Source organism: Neolamprologus multifasciatus, chromosome 11, assembly GCF_963576455.1.
Source record: "Neolamprologus multifasciatus chromosome 11, fNeoMul1.2, whole genome shotgun sequence".
NCBI classification, from domain to species: domain Eukaryota; kingdom Metazoa; phylum Chordata; class Actinopteri; order Cichliformes; family Cichlidae; genus Neolamprologus; species Neolamprologus multifasciatus.
Window position 1 is genome coordinate 29,210,306 of NC_140449.1, and position 21,175 is coordinate 29,231,480.

Consider the following 21,175-nt stretch of genomic DNA (forward strand, 5'->3'; position numbering starts at 1 on the left):
AACAGATGACAAAACCTGCTTGTCTTGACAGGCAAATCCAAATGAGTGGCAACCTCTTGTGAACTGTGTGGAAATCTGTAAAATGTGGTGTAAACAACAAGTAGATTTTGAATGAACTTGAACAAAATGCAAAAATCTATCAAATAAATAGTAATGGTAGCATGAAACAATTAGGACCTTTGTAAAAGAAATGTATAAAATATATGTAAAAATAATTATTATGCTTCCTACATCAATTATTTATATTTATACTTGTTGCTTTCGAATAAAAACAATACATCATTGATTTATACTTATATTTTATTAATGTTCACCACACATGTTCAGGGAAACACATGTCAAATATGGATTTGTTACATGAATATCTATTGTACTATAGATATCATTTATTTAAAAATACATGTTATGAGATGACGTTATGTAGACTGGCATGGCACCAATATAAATCTCTTTTTTATATAATAGAGTTTGGCATGTTACTTTTAAAATTAGATATATTAAGACACCGAATCATGGGCACACATCATGTACAGTACAGTGTACTCAAAACCCCAGAGCAGACAAAACAGCGACCCGCCTCGCTCATTTACAGCAAACAGCATGATCTAACCAAAAATGGTTTCCTGACGCAAATCAAGTGCTTGATTTGAAGGAGATTAGCCTTGATCAAACTGGCTCCAATGACAGTTATGAGTGTGAAATAACCTAATTTCAGCATTTGTATGAGTGTCCATATTAAAGCAAGACCTACAATAAACTGCAGATGTCGTCTCAAGATGCTATTTGGGTTTAAATGCTGTACTACCTTCATTGTAGATATTTGAATAAAGGAAGCCTGAAGAGGGGGAATCAGCTCCATTGAACAACAAATCACTAACCGTATTTAACACAGCGTAACAAGGTAATCACTCCTGCTAAGTAAGTGAACCCTGTGTCCCAAATCCATACAAAAGCAAAGTTGTGAGCAGTGTAGTATACTCTAGAAAAACTAAAGGCTGAGAATGACAGACTTAACAACCTCTCAGACTTGAACATAAAAGTGTGGTCAACAATCTCAGACTTTTCTTTTTATCCTATTCTCAGATGCAATGATTAAATATACTGAATTCCTATGTAGTCACAATTGTAGTCACCAGTCTATCAGAAGAAGTCATTGGTTAGGTAAGTAACTATTGTGAATGCATCTACTGCAGTACTGTATTTATTTTTGAGTTATTATGTTCGTTTAAAAGCTGTTGTTACAATTTACCTAGCAAACTAATAGGAAAAATATCACTGCAGGATCAAAAGCTTGTATACAAGGTTTGCACCTGACTACAACAACACGAATAAACGAAGAATACATTTAACAAAGTAGTTTTTTAACAGTGAAAGAGCTAGCAGTTACACATAAACCAGTCTTCACTAAGAAGATCAAACAATTTCCATTCTCATAACGATTTAAGTTTAATTTGACACTTTTCATCCACAACTTCCTCTGAAAATGATATCTGCCACCTTCGATCTTCACACTCATCTTAAAATTAACCACTTCTTCACTCTCACAGTGACATGAACCATATGCCATGCTCTAGTAGCAATGTCACGCTACGTCCTTCTATGCTACTTGTAAAGGAAAGCAATTATCCATAAGGTAAGGTAAATTTGAGAATATAAACTGATTCTTAAGCATCAGAACAAATGACTAAAGCTTTTCTTTATCTGTTGCTTTCAGTAAGTAGATTGTATGGACAAGGGGCGCAGTGACGAAGCTTAAGATATCAGGATCATTTGGCTTGTTAGAACTGGACAGAATAGGCAATTCTTCTTAAAGTGTCCTGCAAAACAACTATCTGGATGAAATTACATCGACCCATACAGTCCTTATTAGTCGAAATATAGAGAAGGTTATCGAGGAAATTATTTTAACACATCTTTGTATGCCGAGTTAGTTTGATGCCAAAATTCTCTGGCAAGATAAAAGTTGTTAACAGCCTCTACTAACAGTTTACCAGGCTGGTGGCTGGTGTTATATTCCAAACCTGGTGTTAACACAGAGACACAAAGACAACTAATATGCATGTTAGACCTGCAGTATATCTGTGTATGTTGTTTGGCTGAGAGGAAGACCGATGTTGTACATGTGCTCAGGGTTTGTCTGACAGGAAACATTATGCATGGTATGGAGCACGGGACTTCACAAATAAGCATAAGAGGAAGCGGTAAGTGCCAGGCGGATGAGGCTCAACACAGCTTTGTTTTTTTTTCAATTGTTTTTTTCCTTTTTAGCACAGTCAATAGGCTGCATCAGTGCAAGGCATAAAATGAGCAGATCCCTGAGCAGCAACACACAACCAAGAAAAGTGAGAAATGTAAGTCTGTCTCACAATTTTCACATTTGGGAACTTGTCTGCTGGCCCTATCCCTCATGGTATAAAATGAGTTCTTTAATACAGGACATGACAAGCCAGCTCTATTGTCTAATTAGCTATTAATGACATTTCTGCCACTGTGGAAAGCTCGGCATGGCTAGATTTATGTACCATTAGTGAATGATAATTCTCAAAGCTCTGGAGGACATGCTAATCCACTGCATAATTCATTACCACACAAGTCTACTTCTTTAGTCAGCTGATCAGTATTCATAAGATTGGGCATAGTTTTGGGCACTTCAGTACCGCTCAACTGCAGCTACATTGACAAATCGTTCATTTTGCATTTGGCTTTAATTTGTTTTCCTCATAATTTCACCCCAATGTTATCAGAAAAAATTAAAAGACGATGCACTAGGTACATTTCAAGTGAGACGTTTTGTTCTAAGCCCATTGTTCTCACCCCTGGTAGTGGTTGCTGCTGTACATTAGTAAAGAATATTTTTGGAATATGTCCAATAAGCCTTTTGTTTCACAGCATACAAGTGTGGAAAAATAACAGTTGTCTTGTCTGTTTGCTCTGATGTCCCTTGGAAAGAGGTAAAGCAATCAATGGTCACATTTCACATTCTAACTATGGTATAAAAACCCAAACCATCAAGACAAATCATCACATATGTAGGCAGCAATGGTAGAAATCAGCATTTGCAGAACAATAAAATATAGAACATATATCTCACATCTAAGTACAAGCCTTTATTTCTGCTGAAAAACAACTGAATGCAACTCTGTTATGCTTTCCTTTGCTTCATCTGCCCCTATGATAATGTAAGTATGTCATTCTTAAAGTTGCAATACTGTAACACCTTGTTCACATCTTTACACATTGCCAGGCTGGAAGATGTTGTATTTAATGTGCAGCACATTAGCTTGATTTTAGAAGAAATAGCTCTGTTTCCAAAAACCTAATGGACACAGGAGACTAATGACCTCCAGACAGCATACCCAAAACCAGCTCAATGATGATTGTTAACATAACTTTCACACAGCGTTTAGTTATTTATGCAGCTTTGCAGAGATTAATGGCTTTACTGAATACTTATATTTAAGATTTAAGATTTTTCGGTTAAAAGCTTGTAAATTGCAGTTTGCTTCGCAGTTCTCACAAAGTAACCCTTGTATGCTATAAACAATGTTGTGATACTTCTCACATTCTGATGTTTAGGGCATCAACAGAAAACAAACCAAAAAATGGACAAAGCTGTGAACAAGGCGTAACAATGTCTGATAAAATCTTCTTAAAAGATGCAAGAACTGCTTTGTCAGAAGAGGAGGTGCAGAGACACAGTGATGTTCGAGGGTGAGCTCGTGCTCACCCGCCTACTTCCTGTCAAAAAGCTGACACTTCCTCCCAGCAATGCTGTTAGACTCAGCTGCACTAATTATAGCGCCAAGTCCAACTGAGTCTGCAGTATTCTGCCTCAACTGCAAAATTGTGCTTAGGAGTTTATGTCCCAGAAGTGTTAAGGCTTTTGAAATCTCAATACCAGACATTTTTCTAAGTACTAATGAGCTATACCAATGTATAGCTCATCACAAGTATAACAAGATGAATGATTAGATGCAAGAGCAGTATTAAAGGTTTACACATTCACAAATAAGCACAATCAATCAATTTCAAAATAAGTAGATAAATGGTAGAAAGAAGTGGCCTGGTATTGGTGTTTTTTTGCCAAACTTATAAGATATGTTTATCTTTTTTTGTCAGAGAGGAAAGGTTCGCAAAGCACTTTATGGTTGAATTACGTTTAAACTTGCAAAACATGTGAGTTCATGGACACTAACTCCTAATCACTTTAGTTTAAATGGCATTGTATCCGTCTTCTATTTTTGATCTGATTAAGACAGCTAAAGCTGCGGCTATTTTGTTTTATTCTAAAAAATATAGAATAAACCCCGTATTCACTGATATTTTCTGGACCCTCTCTAAAAACCGAAATAGAAAAAGGCAAATTGCCGCTGTACAACGCAACTGTGCACTTTAATGCTCTGCGAACCTCATCTCTGAGCAATGGCTCCTTGTCTTTCCTGTCATTGGGAGCCAGTAAGGATGAGGAGTTAGCATTAGTTTTAGCTGCAGTTAATGAAGCCACAGGGCAGCCATGGCGAGCAGGAGTGATGGCCCCAAGGTGAAGGCAAGGGAGGCAGCCAGAAGCCTCCCATCGTTTACCAGCCTGAAGGAAATGACCTCCACTTTGAATCCGTCTTCGGTGGCCATGCAGCGAAAGACACCTTCCTTTAGGGGTGTGTCAACAACTGGCCCCAGGACACAGAAGTCTCCAGAAAAAAGGCAGGGGTAGTTCTTAATGCAGTTGTCCTTTTCCCAGCGATAAGTGGCATGGAAGGAGTGCACAGGGCAAGGGAGAAAGACTGATGTGTTAGACTGCACGAATACTTCTCTAGGGGAAGTTCGACGCAGCTTCAGAGCTGTCAAGGAAGAGAGATAAGGAATTTTATGCCTGAAATTCACAATTTAACATTACAGCTGTAAATGCTGAGTGAAGATCTCTCCGTGGACACCTGATAACCGAACCCACGTAACGCTTTTTTCATCTTTCATATTTCCAGCTCTAAACCTTTAGCATTGTTTTATAAATTGTTGCTGAGGGAGAATAAAAAAGCAACAACAGTAAAAAAAATCTGACAATTGTCAAATGTTCAGGCACCCAAAAATCTGTTCAATCTATTCAAAATGGACCCACAGATCATTTTTGGGCTGAGGCCTCTGGTGAGTTCATCTAATAATAACTTTGGAAGAGTTCAGTTACAGTAAGCAGAATAAAATGCAACTGGTTCAACAGAAGTAAAAACCAAAAGATCAAGACCAATGAGTACTGGAAAATACCAAATATAGAACTCACATTACTCACATAACGTCATCCAGCCTCTGGTGGTTATCAGATTTCAATATTCACTATTTTCTCATTTTTTCTTGTTGACTTGTATAATTCCATATTCAATATTTCTTACTGTTTTTCACTACACAATTCACAGTTAAAACAATTATAATGTAACCAACTGTCCAAGAAGTCACTGAAAATGATAACAAACCCCCTCATCTGAATTTTTCAACCTAGTCATAAAGATGAAGGAAGCAAGGCTGCTTTGTGTTAAGACCAGAAACTAGATCTGCATTTTGAATGTTATCACTGTAAGCAGCATGCCCTTTGAGGCGAGAAAGCCTGGCAGGCAGTAGCGTGCTATGAGATTTCACACTGCTTTGCGTTACTGCTGTTTCTTGGATTAATCCTGATATGAGTTTAAAGGCGTTTGCTTCTCATAATCTTTGTATACTGTTTTTCAAGAAAATAGATCAACCTCTTACTGTATTTATAGGAAGGTCATTTGACACCAGTGGCACAACTTGGAATAAATGCAATGCTAAGGTCAGATCGCTTGAGTAGATCGCTTTTTCTTGAGAGACTACAAACTGCAATCATTTTATGAGGTCATAACTGGATTTGAACTCTGAAACAGGGCAAGCTATAATATGCTAAAAAAAATCTCTCCCTTTGGGTTTTTGGAATCTGCTCAATTATATGATAATCATCTTTTTTACTGTAGCTGCTCAGAAAGGTTCCTATTTTGGTTTAATTAAGATGGAAAGAGAGAGGGAGAAAGTTGATAAAGGCTCACCAGCAGCTTCCCCGCAAACTGAGGAGTTTGAATGGTCCAAATTCTGAATGATTCCCCTGTTGGAAAATAAGACAGAGGACAAATTTCTTATTAGTGCCACAAATGGTTTATGAGCCACTGCATTGTTAAAAATTAAAACATACAGACAAATGACTCCAAAATGTGGCAGAGGAAGGACAAAGGAGTTAAAGGCTTAAAACTCTATACAATTAACTTGTAATTTTTTTTCTAACTGAAAATAAACAACATGTATTAAACCAAGTGAAAACTTATTAATCATGTCAAACAGTGGAATTAGCAGTAGCATGTCATACCCCCCCCCCCCCCCCCCCCCCAGAAACTGAAGCTACTTTGTATTTGCAGCCATTTTACTGTCAATCAAAAAAATATGAGATATGTTTTTTCTGCTGGAATTAATGCTGTGTTGTTAGGATTGCTAATGAAAGCCTGTTGTCTGCTCAAATAAAAACAGATGATAACAGTAACATCACATGTAATCATACCCAGTTGAGGAATTGTACGCGGGTGGGATGGCGACGCACTTCCTCCTGGACTTGTCCCAGCCACAGTATGGATCCCGGGAAAGGATGCACTCTCTGCACGTGTCACCATAGCGACCGCAGTCAGCCAGAGGCAGTCGCTGGACCTCCATCGCTGTAGCAACATACAGGTGTCCCTTTGGAAGATGATGCAATATAGTAGCATCAATATTAAAGCCATAAATAGCAGACGGAGCTATCTTTATACTTAAACCACTGCAAGTGGTCATCTTGATTGACAATGAAACTAATACCCAAATTAACATAATTTCATGGGACAAACTAAGGACAAATGACTATTTAATATTAACAATTTCAGCCTCAAATATATCAAATTACAATAAGAAAGCAAATAGAGAATGTATGTGTAGATTAATTATGCTTAGAAAATGAAAAAAAAAAGGCAATTGACATGTGGGAAACTTATTCAGGGAACAATTTTAAATGAACTATTCCTCATTGTTATTATTATAGCTCTTGTTGCATAATATCCCCCATGGAAATAAAAATGCTGATGGTGGGAAGATGTCCTTGCTATCTCTAGATGTTTTCTGCACTGCATAGCTGATGAGGTGGCACATATATATAGATGTATTCCAGTGTGTCTTTAATTATCTTGGAGAAAAGGATGATTAATTTGTTCAACATGTATTGTATTATATATATTGTTCAAGCTACAATATATATATATTCCCAAGCTAGGCGAGTGGCTCCAGCAGATCCCGGGAATAACATCGGAGATCTCTGTCCAGAAGAGCGCAGTCCTGGGAACGGCTAAGATACTGCGCAGGACCCTCAAGCTCCCAGGCCTGTGGTAGAGGACCCGAGCTTGAAGGATAAACCGCCCGCAGGGGCGTGCTGGGTGTTTATATATATATATAATATATATATATATATAAACATACATATATATATATATATATATATATATAAACATACATATATATATATATATATATATATATATATATATATATATATATATATATATATATAAACATATATATATATAAACATATATATATATATATATATATATATATAATTATAACAATAATAAAAAAAAAGGATTGTGAGCTGCACAAAGCTTGTATAATAATATAATATCCCAAATCTCTCAGTGAAATACACTCATTGACCACTTCAGTAGATACATCTATTCAACAGATTCTTAATTCAAATATCTAATTAGCCAATCACAATGGTGCCACTCCTGCCAGCTAAGAATAGAAAACTGAGGGTACATTTCACATGGACTCGCCAGAATTGGTCAATAGAAGATTGGAAAAAAATTACCTAGTATGACGAGTCTCAATTTCTTCTGCAACATTTAAAAAGTAGGCTCATAATTTGGCATAAACATTATGAAAGCATGTTTCCACCCTGACTTGTAAAAATGGTCCCTGCTTGTTGGGGTTTAATGGTGTGTTGGATATTTCCTTTGCACACTTTGAGTACCTTGGTACTAAGTAACTGCATTGTTTGAATGCCACGGGCTACATGTTTATTGTTGCTGACTATGTTCATCCCTGTATGACCATAGCGTACCCATCGTCCGATGGCCATATCCAGAAGGATAATGCACAATTTTAAAAAGTTAAAAAAGTGGTTTATTGAACATGACCATGAGTTCACTGTATTCAAATGGACTCCAAAGTCACCAGATCTCAATTCAGTACAGCACCTTTGCAGCTGACAAATCTGCAGCAGCTGTGTGATCATGTCAATATGGACCAAAATCTTTGAAGAATATTTTCAGTTACTTGTTGATCAGTGCTAGTTCTGAAGGCAAACAGGATGCCCCGCCCACTACTCATAATGTGTTAAGTATCCACATTTACCATGATTCTCTGAAAAAAACAAACAAACAAACAAACAAACAAAAACCCTTAAATGCAATTTCAAAGAGAAACTAGATCCATCTTAACATACTGGGGACCGTAAATCATGTAATTTCTAAATTACTACTAGAGAGGTGTACCTAATGAAGTAGCTTGTGTGCTGTGGCAAGGATAACCAGCTCTAGTACAATTAATTTTCTTTGAATGTTTCACAGGCTGTGGCCGTTCCTAGCATAGCCCAAGCCCTAATGCATATTTATAATGACAAATGTAGCTAAAATCACACTCTACCACACAAATCAACATAATTACTCATACCTTTTGGGTATCAATAGCCATGTTTAGAACAGGGCCCTCATTGTGAAACAGAGAGTATTGAGATATGATGAAGACATCCTCACTGGTATGAAGAACTTTGAGAATTTTGCCTTGTTCTGTATAAGACAAAGGAGAAAAGAGGAAACGATTACAAATGAAAAAGCCACACATTCTTTGTGGTATTTTTTTTTCAATTTATTTGTTAAAACTGAGTTCCAGCCCCTGTTATGCTTCAGTTGAGGTTTTATGACAGATAGGCAGTCCAAATGCAAAATGGCATTTTGAATTTCAGCTCAAAATAGCTTTTCTTTAGTTGAACTGTGCAAAATGATTACCTGGAAAAATAACGTAATACAGGAAGTCATGTTACCAATGGGGATGTAACCTTAAATGTCTGAGTTCTATGGGCAGCAGGGGAAATCAACCCAGAGGTTTGGATTCTGGATGAATTTTGGATCGGTTTCATAACTTAGGCACTTTGTTTTGTTCTTGATAAAAATGTCACAGCTTTCAATAACCGATAACATTTAGTATCCCCTCTGGATACTAAATGTTCAAAAGCAAAGGGTGCAGTTTCGCATTAAAAGTATATTTCTTGCAAACTGAGCTGAAACATTTTGGCCATAACACAGACTTATGGTAAATCTCAATTTATTGCCCTGAGTTTGCAAAAATCAGGTTCCAAATGGTCTGTCCTTATTAATTAAACAAATTACATCAACATGCATCAGTAGAACACAATGCCATGTGGCATTAATAAGGTCTTAAAAGGGCCCCATGTCAACATTTGGTTTGAAGACTTGCATTATTTCAACTTTATTCTTACATATCTCATCATGCTTATCTCATCCTCTATGAAACTACCACTCAGCAATCCTCATGCCAGATAGTATTCCAACATCAAAAAGAACATGGATTAAAAACAGCCAGTGGCTGTGGGAAGATTAATCCTCCAATATATAATAATAATTACTGCAAGTTTAATGAGTTCAAGAATGAGACAAGAAGTCATACTTTTAAGTAACTTTCAAATTTGAGCTTTTAGTGTGAAAATGCTTCTGCAAGCCTCGATTTATTATTGTTCTATTACTATGAGCCACCGAATTTGCTGCAAAACAACTTACTTCTACTAAACATCTGTTTTTCTCATTACTGCTGCGTACAATAACACAGAGCTCGAGTGAAAATGCACTGAATGTGTTTTTTGTATTTCATTAACTGTATCCTTGCTACTAGCTGTTAGCTGCTCTCTCTTCTTGTGGATTGTCTGCATTTGTGTTTTCAACATGGAAAGGGGATTTTTATTGCTGCACAAATGAGCAAAGTCATGTTCACAGCACATCGTCCATGTAAATACTTGATCCAGCTGTCACTTAGAGCGAAGGAAGTAAGCCCTATTTGGAGGATTTAGTACACCATTCTTTAGCTTTGCTAATTTATGTTGGTTAATAATGTTGCTTTGCATTCAGCTTGAGTTTGAAAACTGACAAGTCACTATTCTAGCTTTGAGCCACTTTGATTTGTACAATCAGGTTACACTACTAAACAGCCACGTTTTTCATAATCTCTTCTGCATATTTTCCTTGTTTTTAGTTCTTTTTTTTGCTGCAAACTGTTTCATAAAAATTGAAATGTAAATGTTCTACCCTCAGTGCAGTACATGCACTTCGATGGGCCTTTGTTGCTGCCAGAAAACAAAACAGTTCAAACTTGTTTTATTCTTTTGTTTCATCTTTTTTTCCTCTCTCTATGTTTTTTCTCACTACTGTGAAAATGTGGTTACTGTGATACCTTGTTTTTTTTCTCACATCCTCATTTCCTGAATGCTCCTTCTGCGAGGCTCTTTCTCATTTATAATTAGACAAGCAGGTTCGTGCTGCCGCTTGGACTTCCTTTGTCCTCAAACTGCCTCGTCTCTTTTTCATAAACTTCAAATCTTTTATCCCCTGTTGTCAAAGATAACATTCCATATTTTATCTAATTTATTCTCATGTGGTTCTTTAATCCTGTCAAATGCTATTTTCAGCTCCTTTATCTAAACAGTGTATATCAGCACAAAGACAGCCGCAAGATATTCTGATGGGGAAAAGGGTGACAGTGCTGAACTCAGTGGCATCTGCTGAGCAAATCAGTTTTTTTCTTGGTATATTTAGCTTTTTCAGATGAGGTCTGCTGACACATCATACTCATTTACTGTAAATTCTTATCCCAGTACCCTTTTAAAACTTTGCAGTTATGTGCACCTATTATATAAAAGCTTTCCAGGTATGATAACGATAAATAAAATGGGCCTGTTTTGGGTAACAAGATTTAACTCTCTTCTCTCTAAGTTACAATACATTCAGCACATTTACTTCCCCAGATTGTTTTTCTAGTCAGATAACTCATTGGTCTGTGTCTTACCTTTAAATTACTGACACATCGTGTGCCACTGTCTTAACAGAAAGTAACATAAAGTCATCTTGAAACAAGTGCATGGCTCTGACATTTCTTCCATCCCTCAAGGGAGATTTCTGCTATATCACCTCGATGACCGAAGTGATCCAGGCAGTTCTGCATCTTGTAGTGTTCACTATGTCACTGAGGTAAGGCAGGAAAACAAATCTTCCACTACTGTCCTTTATCTTTGCTCCATTTCAAGTAGTCCCCTGTAACAAAGGCTAAATGCTCCACTTTCTCCACTGCCTGTCAAAGGTTGCAATCTATTTTTCCTTTGTTGCTTTTTTGGGCTATTGAACTTCAGGGGCCAATTGCAGCTCACTTTTTCCTTCTCTCCCCTTTGTATACATGACTAACACTGAGTCTATATGTCTTTATAGATATCAGAATATCTCAGGAATGTTTTTCATATTGAATAAACCTCTACGGTTTTTAGGCAGGATAAAAAAAAAGAAAGTTCTTTGTGAACAAATGATTCTTGGGGTGGTAAATAGAAATCTATCACATCCATCATAAGCTTCCCTTGCCATAACTACAGTCTTTCTTAAACATTAACATCTTTGAATTCCCTCATTTAAAACTCATCCAAAACTGCTAACTTTTATTGTCTGCTTACATGAGCAGAAAAGGTACAGAGAATACTTTAAAACACTGGGATTGGAGAGTGAAACCCGTGTTCATTCATCATTTTTCTGAATCAATTATGCAATTCGGGCAGCATGGTGGAACAGTAGTTGTTGCCTCTCAGCAAGAACGTCCTGGGTTCAAAACCACCAACTCTCCACGTGTTTTTGGATTAATTGGTGACTCTAAATTCCCAATAGGTGTTGGGAATGATCTATTTATCTGTGTTAGCCCTGTGACAGACTGGCAACTTGTTTAGGATGTATCCTACCTCTCGCCCTATTGGAGCTGGAATAGTTTTCAGCCCTCGTTTCCACCCTGAATTGGATAAGTGGAAGTGTCCATCACAGAGAGAGAGAGACAACCATTCATTCTCACATTCACACCTTCAGCTAATTTAGAATCACCAATTAACCTTACATGCATGTCTGTGGATTATGGGAGGAAGCTGGAGTACCTAGAGAGAACCCAGAATGGCACAGGGAGAACATCAAACTCTGCACAGAAAGGTCCCAGCTGGCAGCCTAGTTTGAACTGTGAACTTTCCTGCTGTGAGGTGACAGTGATAACTGTCCCAGTGTGTCTTAAAACAGTGCTATTGAATCTTACAGTGGATTCGACAGAATTTCTTTGTGTCAGTTTCCACATTTAAGCTCTGGCCTTAATGTGTTTCCTTCTAAGGTGTTAGTGTTCATGCCTTTATTAGTTTCTTTTGCCTTGTTTTCGTTTCACGTTGAGTGTTAGTTTTCTATCACGTTTTGTTTTAGTTCCACTTCCTACATTTCTCTGTCTGACTTTGTGTCTATTTTCATAGTGATTGAGTATTTTGTTCTTCTGTGTCTTAGATTAAGTTACAATTTTTGGTTTAGTAAACAGCTTTTGCTTGACTCCTCCGCATTCTGCATTCTGGGTCTACTGTTTTACTCTCCACACAGCTGTGTTGAGACAGTTTTTCTGCTGAAGGGGTTATTTGATCTCTCCTTTTACGCCTGATGCCTCAGCAACTTTCAAAGAATCAGTTTCCCGCCACCTTCGCTTTGTTTCAATCAGATTGGGATCAGGCTGCAGCTGCCCTCGGCCAAGACTTTGACTTTTATCTTAAATGCAGCCCTGGCTCTTGGTTTCTTCTCTACATGTAGCTAAGACTGTGGGATACATTTTTGAAAGAGATTACTCCATCAATTAGGTTACTACTAAAACGGCATCCAAATCCACACACAGGATTTGGAGACAACATTTTGTCTATTCCAAGTAATTTTCTTCCTTGTGAAAACCCAGCACCTACTGTACATTATCAGACTCAACCCCTGGCTGAGATTTGGGTACATTATCTATACCACTCTAGCACTACAATGACTCTGCTGTATGAAAGCAGTTTTGCAGCAGCTTGCAGAAAACATCCTGTTACAGTTATTGAAGTAGCCAGTTATTATATGCATAAATTCTCTTGAAATATTTATTGGCTAGAGATCAAAAGACTAAGAAACTCACTCTGTCAAAAACAGTTGTGTTTTGTCAGTTTATATCTTATAGTGTAGTCCCACTGAGACTAGTTAGATGGGTTTAAAAAGCAAAATATACAGTGCACTATTTAGCTAATTAGGAGTTGGACACCACCCTGTCAGCTTGTTCTAGGTCAACATGTTAAAGGGAGTTCAATTAGCCTTCAAATACATCACTTTGGCAAAGAGCTGTGACTAGAATAAACAAGAGGTTGATGCAGAAATTAGATGAGAGGAAGTTGAGTAAGTGATGTTTTCCACTTCCATAGAAACTGCCATCAAATTGGTGTTTTGCATAACAGCAACAAGAGTCTTGTTGTTCTACTTGAGCCTTTAAGTGTGAGTGGGAGTGCTAAATCCCTCCCTCTCTTCACTTTAATTCCCATGGTCTTTTAAACCCTAATTTTTGTTTCGGACCTATTGCCAACAACCTAACTATTTTGTTGCTGTTGTTGCAACGTTTTCTTTTGATTGCTTCTGTACAATTTCTCTTTGTATAATTAAAAAAAAAACAACAACAACAACTTTTCATCAGACGATCCTTTTTCTAAATGCTTTAACATATGTCTGTGAAACTTCTCAGTCATCCAGGTCATCATAGTCAAAGGAGCTTGCAAAGAAAAGCGTCTGGACTTCTTTAAGTTGCTTGAAGACGTTTCACCTCTCATCAGTTCTAAGGTCAAATGCTTTAAGATATGTTTTTCTAAATATTTTTTCTAAATATACTATTCAGGGAAAAAAACATAAAAAAATAATAATAACTGTATTATGTTGTTACTCAACAAAACTCTTTGCAATCCTTTTCTGACAGGACAAATTATTTAATCTGACTTTTTACCATCACTAGGTATCATTTTAGATTGAATCAAAGTGGTTGTTTGGTCTGCTTTGGACTTTGAATTGCAGCATTCTTATCAAACTAAATGAATTTGTCCAAACGATAGCAAATACAACATAACAGATTTAAAGCAGACTAACAAAGTGTACAACAAAGTGTAAATGCCAGCTTCAGCTGGTCTTCCGCTCAGTCTAACTGGGATTAATTACATTGAACATTGGCGCACTCGTGGTGTTTTTGTCCTGCCTACTAATTTTTGCTTTGCTTTGCTTTTTTAAGTTCAGCTTTGTAAGATATTTTTAATTTAAATGATTTTTTCATTTAAGAGGAACTTAATTAAATTAAAGCAAGGTAAATGAGGCAGAATAAGTTAAATAAGACTTACCAGGGCTTTTACCAAGAAAGATTAATGTCTGAAGAAAATGCCTCTCTATGATTCCATTGTCTGTGGTTTCGAGGTGGACACGAGCTCATCACTTGTACCCCTTTTATTAAATTAAGACTGCAACTACCCAACTATGCATGAGCTGCCTGTCTTCTTCACTCACTAAAGACTGAATTATTTCAAGAAGGCAGCTTCTCACCATCATTTACACAGATACAAGAGCATGTATGTAATAATTTATGCAGACTGATGAGCTTGACGAGTTACACAGAATGAATATTTATACCCAGCACTCTAAGGTGGAGGTGATGCAATATTAAACAGAAGGGAAAATGAACGCTCTTAAACGACAATTCAGAAGTGATCACAAAGGGAATCTGAAAATTGCAAAAGCTGAACTGTAACATATAACCTGTGCTGTAATGGATAACACAAGCTCTGTTCTGCATGCCAATTACTGTCCCTGAAAGTAAAAACAAGAAACAGGAAATATTTTGTCAGTAGGAAACTGTTAGGTTTTGTATTGTTGATTGTCATTTATGCTTAGAAATATCTACTTATATATGCTTAGAGGTGTATAATCGATTGTGTAGTGATAGGATGTGTGATCCTTAATAGGCTGCAAAGGCTTGGTGCGCATTCCAGAGTGTTCTGGAATCCACACCTACATCCTGGGAGCATGGGAAGAGGTCGTACATTGTTTTATTGTTTTATGGTAGGATTAACGTAGCTATATCTGTTTTAGTCTGAGTGCCTTTTGTTTAGATAGACTGCTGGACTTTCCAGACCAGTAGGTTTAGGGAAGTCATTTATGGGGTCATACTCTGACCACACACACACACACACACACAATCCTTTGTTCACATGTATACCTATGTAAGATGTTATATGTTAATGACCCTATGCATATTCATGTAACCACAATAAAAGGAGTGCTATGGGGAACCTGGCTGAGAGTCTGACGGAGGTCAAGTGGTGGAACGACACTTGGCTCCAGGCAGGTCTCCCTCATGCATGAGTAACATGAAGAACTTTGCCTACTTCGTGTCTTGCTTTGCTGTGTAATTATATTGTCTTCAACGTTCCAGCGAATAGGTTCAAGCTACAAACCTATCAGAAACAGCAGTACAATGTGTTCCCACAGCCTCAGATACCAGTGTGACTCAAACTGCTCTACTTTCTTTTTAGGCCACCATAGAGACCCATTGCTGCTCATAGCTCACCATTCTTTCCCTCGAATTACTGGCACAGTTAGTAGAGCTCATAGTGAGAAGACATCAACCTGCCTTTTTTAATACCACCAGAAAAGCTTTATGAATGACAAGCACATATACACTGCAGCAGTCACAATTTGCAATTTGAAAGATGACACTCGCTCATCTTTGGTGAACTTGAGTGGTGAGACACTCATGCACACAGGAGCATATGACTTGTGATGGTTGCCATAGTGATCTCCCTTAGGCACAACACAATTTTTCCAGTAACTGCTATGGGCAGCAGCAGCTCAGAATTGCTGCTTTGATCAAATAGAAATAGTCTTGTGAAGGCTATGGATTGTTTGACTAGATTTTGAAAAGAAAATATTTTGACAGTTTGTCAGTTTTTCACATTTAATATTCACAGCTTGTATTGAGAATTTAAGAATATCTTAGCGGTAACTTTTTTAAATCATATTTTACTCTGTGTTTGTTTTTCGTTTTTAATCTAGTGTTGCATGTTGAGCCGGGACAGTAGAGAGTGGCTAATATGCAAATGCTGCTCATCAGAAACAGCATTTGCTTTTCCCTAACCAGCTGAAGTGAAGCGCAGAATATTATATTGTAAAGAAAAACAATTCTTAAGGAAAGGACTGCAGAGGTAAATGTGAATACTACTGATGTGGGGACAGTGCAGCTAAAGAACAGAAAATAGCTACTCATTAGTTGCTTTCAGATGGCTAACAAAACCCTTTAGCATGACAAGAGACATTGTAAGCTAACAACACACATAACAACACACAAGCACATATGCTTGTACATAAACACACACTCAGACACACACCTGTTCCAAGGTAAAGAACGCTGTAGTGTTCTTCGTTAACTGCCCGTACGATGTCCGCCACTGTATGTGTGATTTGGTCATCTGAGGGCAGGTCAAGTGGAGCCACACCAACAGGCCGGATCACATCCTCAATTTCTGGGTGGTATCTCATCACCCCAAGAGTTTTCACATTGTTTTGATTCTCCGCTGCTCCGGGGATTTTGCGGAGACACTAAGGGAAAAAGTGACGAACTCTATTCCGATGGACTCCAAATCATTTATTTTGTATTGATTCATTCCTTTAAAAATAACACCTGAATTATATTTAAAAATATGAATTAACTCATTACATTTTTTTGCACTGGGCTTTAATTAAAAAATTAGCAGGATTGATGGTTGTTAGGTTTTACTTACAGTCCCAGGGCGTGTGCCAGTGAGTTGACCGCTGTAGCCCTTCAGCTTAGATGTGGAGAAGGCCTGGTCAATATCTTCAATGGAGTAGGCACAGATCACTGTTCTGCCCCTGAACAAAAGCAAGGAAGGAGTAATTACAACCACAATAAAGGCATGGAAAGACGCTTTTAAGTAGAAGACAAGAAGTTTGAGGTTAATGTATTATAGATACAACATTTCAAGTAATTATATTAATTGTACAAAGACTGAAATTTGTACAATTGCTGCTACAGTTCATGTTTTCCGACTTTTCTCCTTTGTCTATGTCTATCCACATTCACTGAATTTGATAATATTTGTCACTACCGCATAGTCAGTAACTGCTCCCCTATAATACCTTCCAACTCTAACTCTTTTGTTTTAAATATTGCTGTAAGTGAGCTTTAATCACGGCTATGCAAATATACACACAATCAGCGCAGACTTGGGTTGAGCTTAAACTTAAGTTTGTGTTTGTTACCAAATTATTGTGTTGATGTTGTAATCAAAACTGGAACAAAAGAGGGTACATGTGTTTGCACCTAACTCATGGCTGTATAGATCAGTTGTTCAGTATTATAGCCCAATCCTCACAAAGAGCTTTGCATTTCATTAGAGTGTTTAATCTAATACAGGGTATTTGTCAATTAACGATTTGATTAAATGCTTATCACATTTACATTGAGCAAGCCTATACAACTACACTTTTCATAATTAAGGTTGTAAAATGTCTATGATACTGTAAATAAGGGCAATCACTATATATTCATGTTTAGCTGATATATGGATCCATATACGTTACAGTTTGCAAACTTGTGTGCATTATTTTGGAGTTCCCTTTGCACTAAATTTAATATGAGCAACAATTAATGTATGCCTCCAGCGGTATATGATATTGTTTTGTGTATGCTGATATCTCTGGAATGGAATATGCACATTTACCGAAAACTATTTAACGGACTCGGAATCCAACAGAAATTTTCTGTTGCAGTTAAAAGGAAAGAAAATGTTCTCTGACAAGAACATTTCTTCCAAATGTGTGGTATGTGGTGTGCACTGTGTGGGTGGACAAAAGTGGGTTACTTTGTTATGTTATACATCTGCTTCATTTTATTTTTCCTGATCCTAAAAGCTTGATCAGTACGTGATCACATGATCTTAATCTTTTCATGGATGTATGGATGTAATAAAGGAGGACATGCAAAGGAGTGGTGTGACAGAGGATGCTAGGGATGGGTGAGATGGAGGCAGATGACCTGCTGTGGCAAACCCTAAAGAAAGCAGTCAGGAGAAGGAGGCAGAGGAGGAGGAGAAGAGGATGAAGACAATCACAAAGATGAAGGAGATGATGATGATGATGAGTATGACTGGTCCGATACTGACCAAAAAAACTGGATCAAATATCGGTGACAATAAGCTGATCCATAAGCTAACAGCAGAGTGACAGCAGTTTGGATTACTTCATGCTGCTACACCAGCAGCTTCTATTTGTATGTTTATTTATTTATTTATTTTTAACTCAACTGTAAACTGTGGTCAAAGTGAGCTGGCAAGAATAAAAAAGATCCAGTGCTGTCTCTCAAGAGCTCTTTCATTTTCACTCTATGTTCAATCAGCGAGCTTATATAAGAAGCTAGAAGGATGTTGTTTTGATATAACACTTGTTAGATAAGATTTTAGTTAAGATTTTAAGTTACATATGCTAACATAGAGTTCTTATCAACACCACGTTATATAACTATTTCACTTCTGCTATCTCCTTTGATGTTATTCTACAGTGGATTCAGTTGTTACATTTTATTTCATAAGATGGGAAAATTGAGCTTAATATTTCTTTGCACGTGAAAGATAAATTCCCATCTCTTCCTCACAGTGAGGGACATACCAGATCTGGAATCAGAAAAAAGCAGGATCAGGTAATTCATACTCACCATGCATTGGAAAAGAGGCCATACAGAACCCCAGCCCTTTTATCCTGAGCAGTCAGCACCACTGCCTGCTTCAAGTTGTTGTACTGTTGCTGAGTGTTTCCTGCACCGCACATCACCCGTGCCTTCAAGAAGGTGGTCCAAGAGTCTGCCATCAAGTTTTTGACACCCCCTTCATCAACCTTGAAATATAAATAAAGACGGTCATAACAATGTCCTGAAGGTGATTTTTTTCCCTTTTTAATTTTGGTCTGAAACCAGAACAAAATTAAAGTGTCCTCTGCAAAGATATTGTCCTCTAATCCGAGCCACCAGCAATCCTTTTCTCTTCTCTCTGTCAGTTTGGGAAAGAGTAATTTTGCTTGAATATACAGGATGGTCCTGTAACCTATAGTACACAGTACACAGGTGGGCACATCAAATCTAGCTTTTTAAAACTTGCCCTCTAACAAATTTCTTTTAACTGAATTATGTGCATTCGGCAAAGTGGGACACAAGACAGAGCCACTGAACAAGCAGTCAGCAAACACATTAATGCTGTTTATTGTAACTGAACATGCACACCAACTGATGGAGAAGGGTGGACTAGCTCTCCTAAAAGTCACCTCCACAGTATTCTAAAGCTGTCTGTGGAAGGATATGACTTTGAATTATTGAGCACTTGGCAGGAGTCTTTGAGCCTCTGAGCTAAAGTTTCTGCTCAGTAAAGAGAGACTGGTCAGGACTTATTATGATGTTCTAGTTTGACACACTTTCCTAACTCCTAATCGCAACGATAATCAATGAAAGCCTCAATGTTTCTCTTTAACCATCAAGAATTTCATTAAGGATTATTTACTTTGAAATTCATTTAACAATCAATTGAGTGGGTCAGTCAGGAATCACATAGGAGAGCAGAAAATTTCCAAAAACGAGCAGGATGTTTACCATGCATATTCGGCCTATGCGAGCCCTGTATGGCTCCTCGTCCACTCTGGCTGTCTTGTTGAATTCACTGAAGAAAAAGTAGATTTCCTCCTTGTATTTTTCTGAGGAGGGGATTATAGATGCTCCAGCAAACTGTGGATCTGATAATGAGCCAGATAAGCAACACTTGATTATTTTACATAATAACATATTTTATTAGTGAAAAAAAAAGAATTGGGAGAATCAGTAGCTGTGTAAATGATTAATCACAGTAGTTAGATTTCTGAGAGTGAATACACCTACATGTTTTTTTCCCAAGGGAATAATAGTAGATGATTTACAGACAGAACCACCCACCATCTCCATATGCATTAGTCTAAACCTGCATGGTTTCTGCGTGACTTCCCTCCTCCTACTCACTTAACAGCCAAACGTTCTCTGTCTTCAGGAGTTTCTGGGAGCCAAACGTACGCCGTATCGAGCCGGAATGACCTTCTACCGACGACATAGCAGAATACAGACTCCCATCTGAGACGGCGAGGAAGAAAAATGGACAAGAAAATAGAGGGTGAACAGTGGGTAAAAAAAATAGAAGGCATACTGCGAGCTTGATGGATTTGTACAAGGCTCAGGGGGAGAGGAAGAGAGATTGGAGTGACACAAGAAAAAGAGTGACTGAGAAAGATACAGAGAAAAGAACATTAAACAGAAAGCAGGGGAGTCGAGAAAAAAAAGAGGATCAGGGGACAAAGGCAGAATAATTAAAAAAAACGGGGGAGAGAAAGAAAAGCCAGAGCAAAGAAGACATCAAGCCAGAATAGCTCACTGCACTGATGAGCAGCTACCAATCACCATGTTCCTAGAAACCCCACTTAGAGCTCCGTCTCCATAGCAATGCAGAGGGGAGCATTTGAAATCATGGCACTAACATCTTAATTAGGATTGATCTTTATTTGAATGCTGCTCAGCTCAAGCAAAGGGCCGGCTCGTTGCTTCCACAATCGATCCCAATCTGAAAGAGCATCCTGCAGTGCGACCTCTCACTGATTTGAGTGTTTCTTCAAACAATCCCTCTGAAGAGTGCCGTTTAACAAATAGTGCCTCTCGTCAGGCAGTATGACCAATGAAATGTTAGTTTAATTAGAAACATCTCTATTATGTTAATGTGATCCCAAATAACCGCACAACCAGGAGCTCTATTTGTTGGGGAATGAAGCGGGGCATTTGGGTCTTGTAAATCAGTCTCATAAAATGGGTGAATTATATCACCGAAATTTGCCTTTGATTTAGGACAAATGAAGAGCATTACAGTTCATTAGCAGATCTGCATTTTCACCAAATATGAACTGGGATTGCC

The 21,175-nt window shown here is 37.7% G+C and overlaps 2 protein-coding genes across 6 annotated transcripts in view; one reads left to right on the top strand and one right to left on the bottom strand.

Annotated features, from left to right (window-relative positions):
• atg5 (ATG5 autophagy related 5 homolog (S. cerevisiae)) overlaps positions 1-21,175 on the top strand; it is a 445,274-nt gene that overhangs the window by 234,593 nt on the left and 189,506 nt on the right. The window lies entirely within an intron of this gene.
• LOC146508763 (semaphorin-7A) overlaps positions 287-21,175 on the bottom strand; it is a 42,473-nt gene continuing 21,584 nt past the window's right edge. For both annotated transcript variants that reach the window (XM_085176789.1, XM_085176791.1), the window contains 9 exons: positions 20,239-20,346; positions 19,840-19,979; positions 18,916-19,094; positions 16,967-17,075; positions 16,574-16,784; positions 8,746-8,861; positions 6,551-6,723; positions 6,048-6,103; positions 287-4,838 (listed from right to left, as the gene is read on the bottom strand). In XM_085176789.1, coding sequence (XP_085032915.1) covers positions 4,492-4,838; positions 6,048-6,103; positions 6,551-6,723; positions 8,746-8,861; positions 16,574-16,784; positions 16,967-17,075; positions 18,916-19,094; positions 19,840-19,979; positions 20,239-20,346 — 1,439 coding nt within the window. In that variant the 3' untranslated portion in view covers positions 287-4,491. The remainder of the gene's footprint in view (positions 4,839-6,047; positions 6,104-6,550; positions 6,724-8,745; positions 8,862-16,573; positions 16,785-16,966; positions 17,076-18,915; positions 19,095-19,839; positions 19,980-20,238; positions 20,347-21,175) is intronic.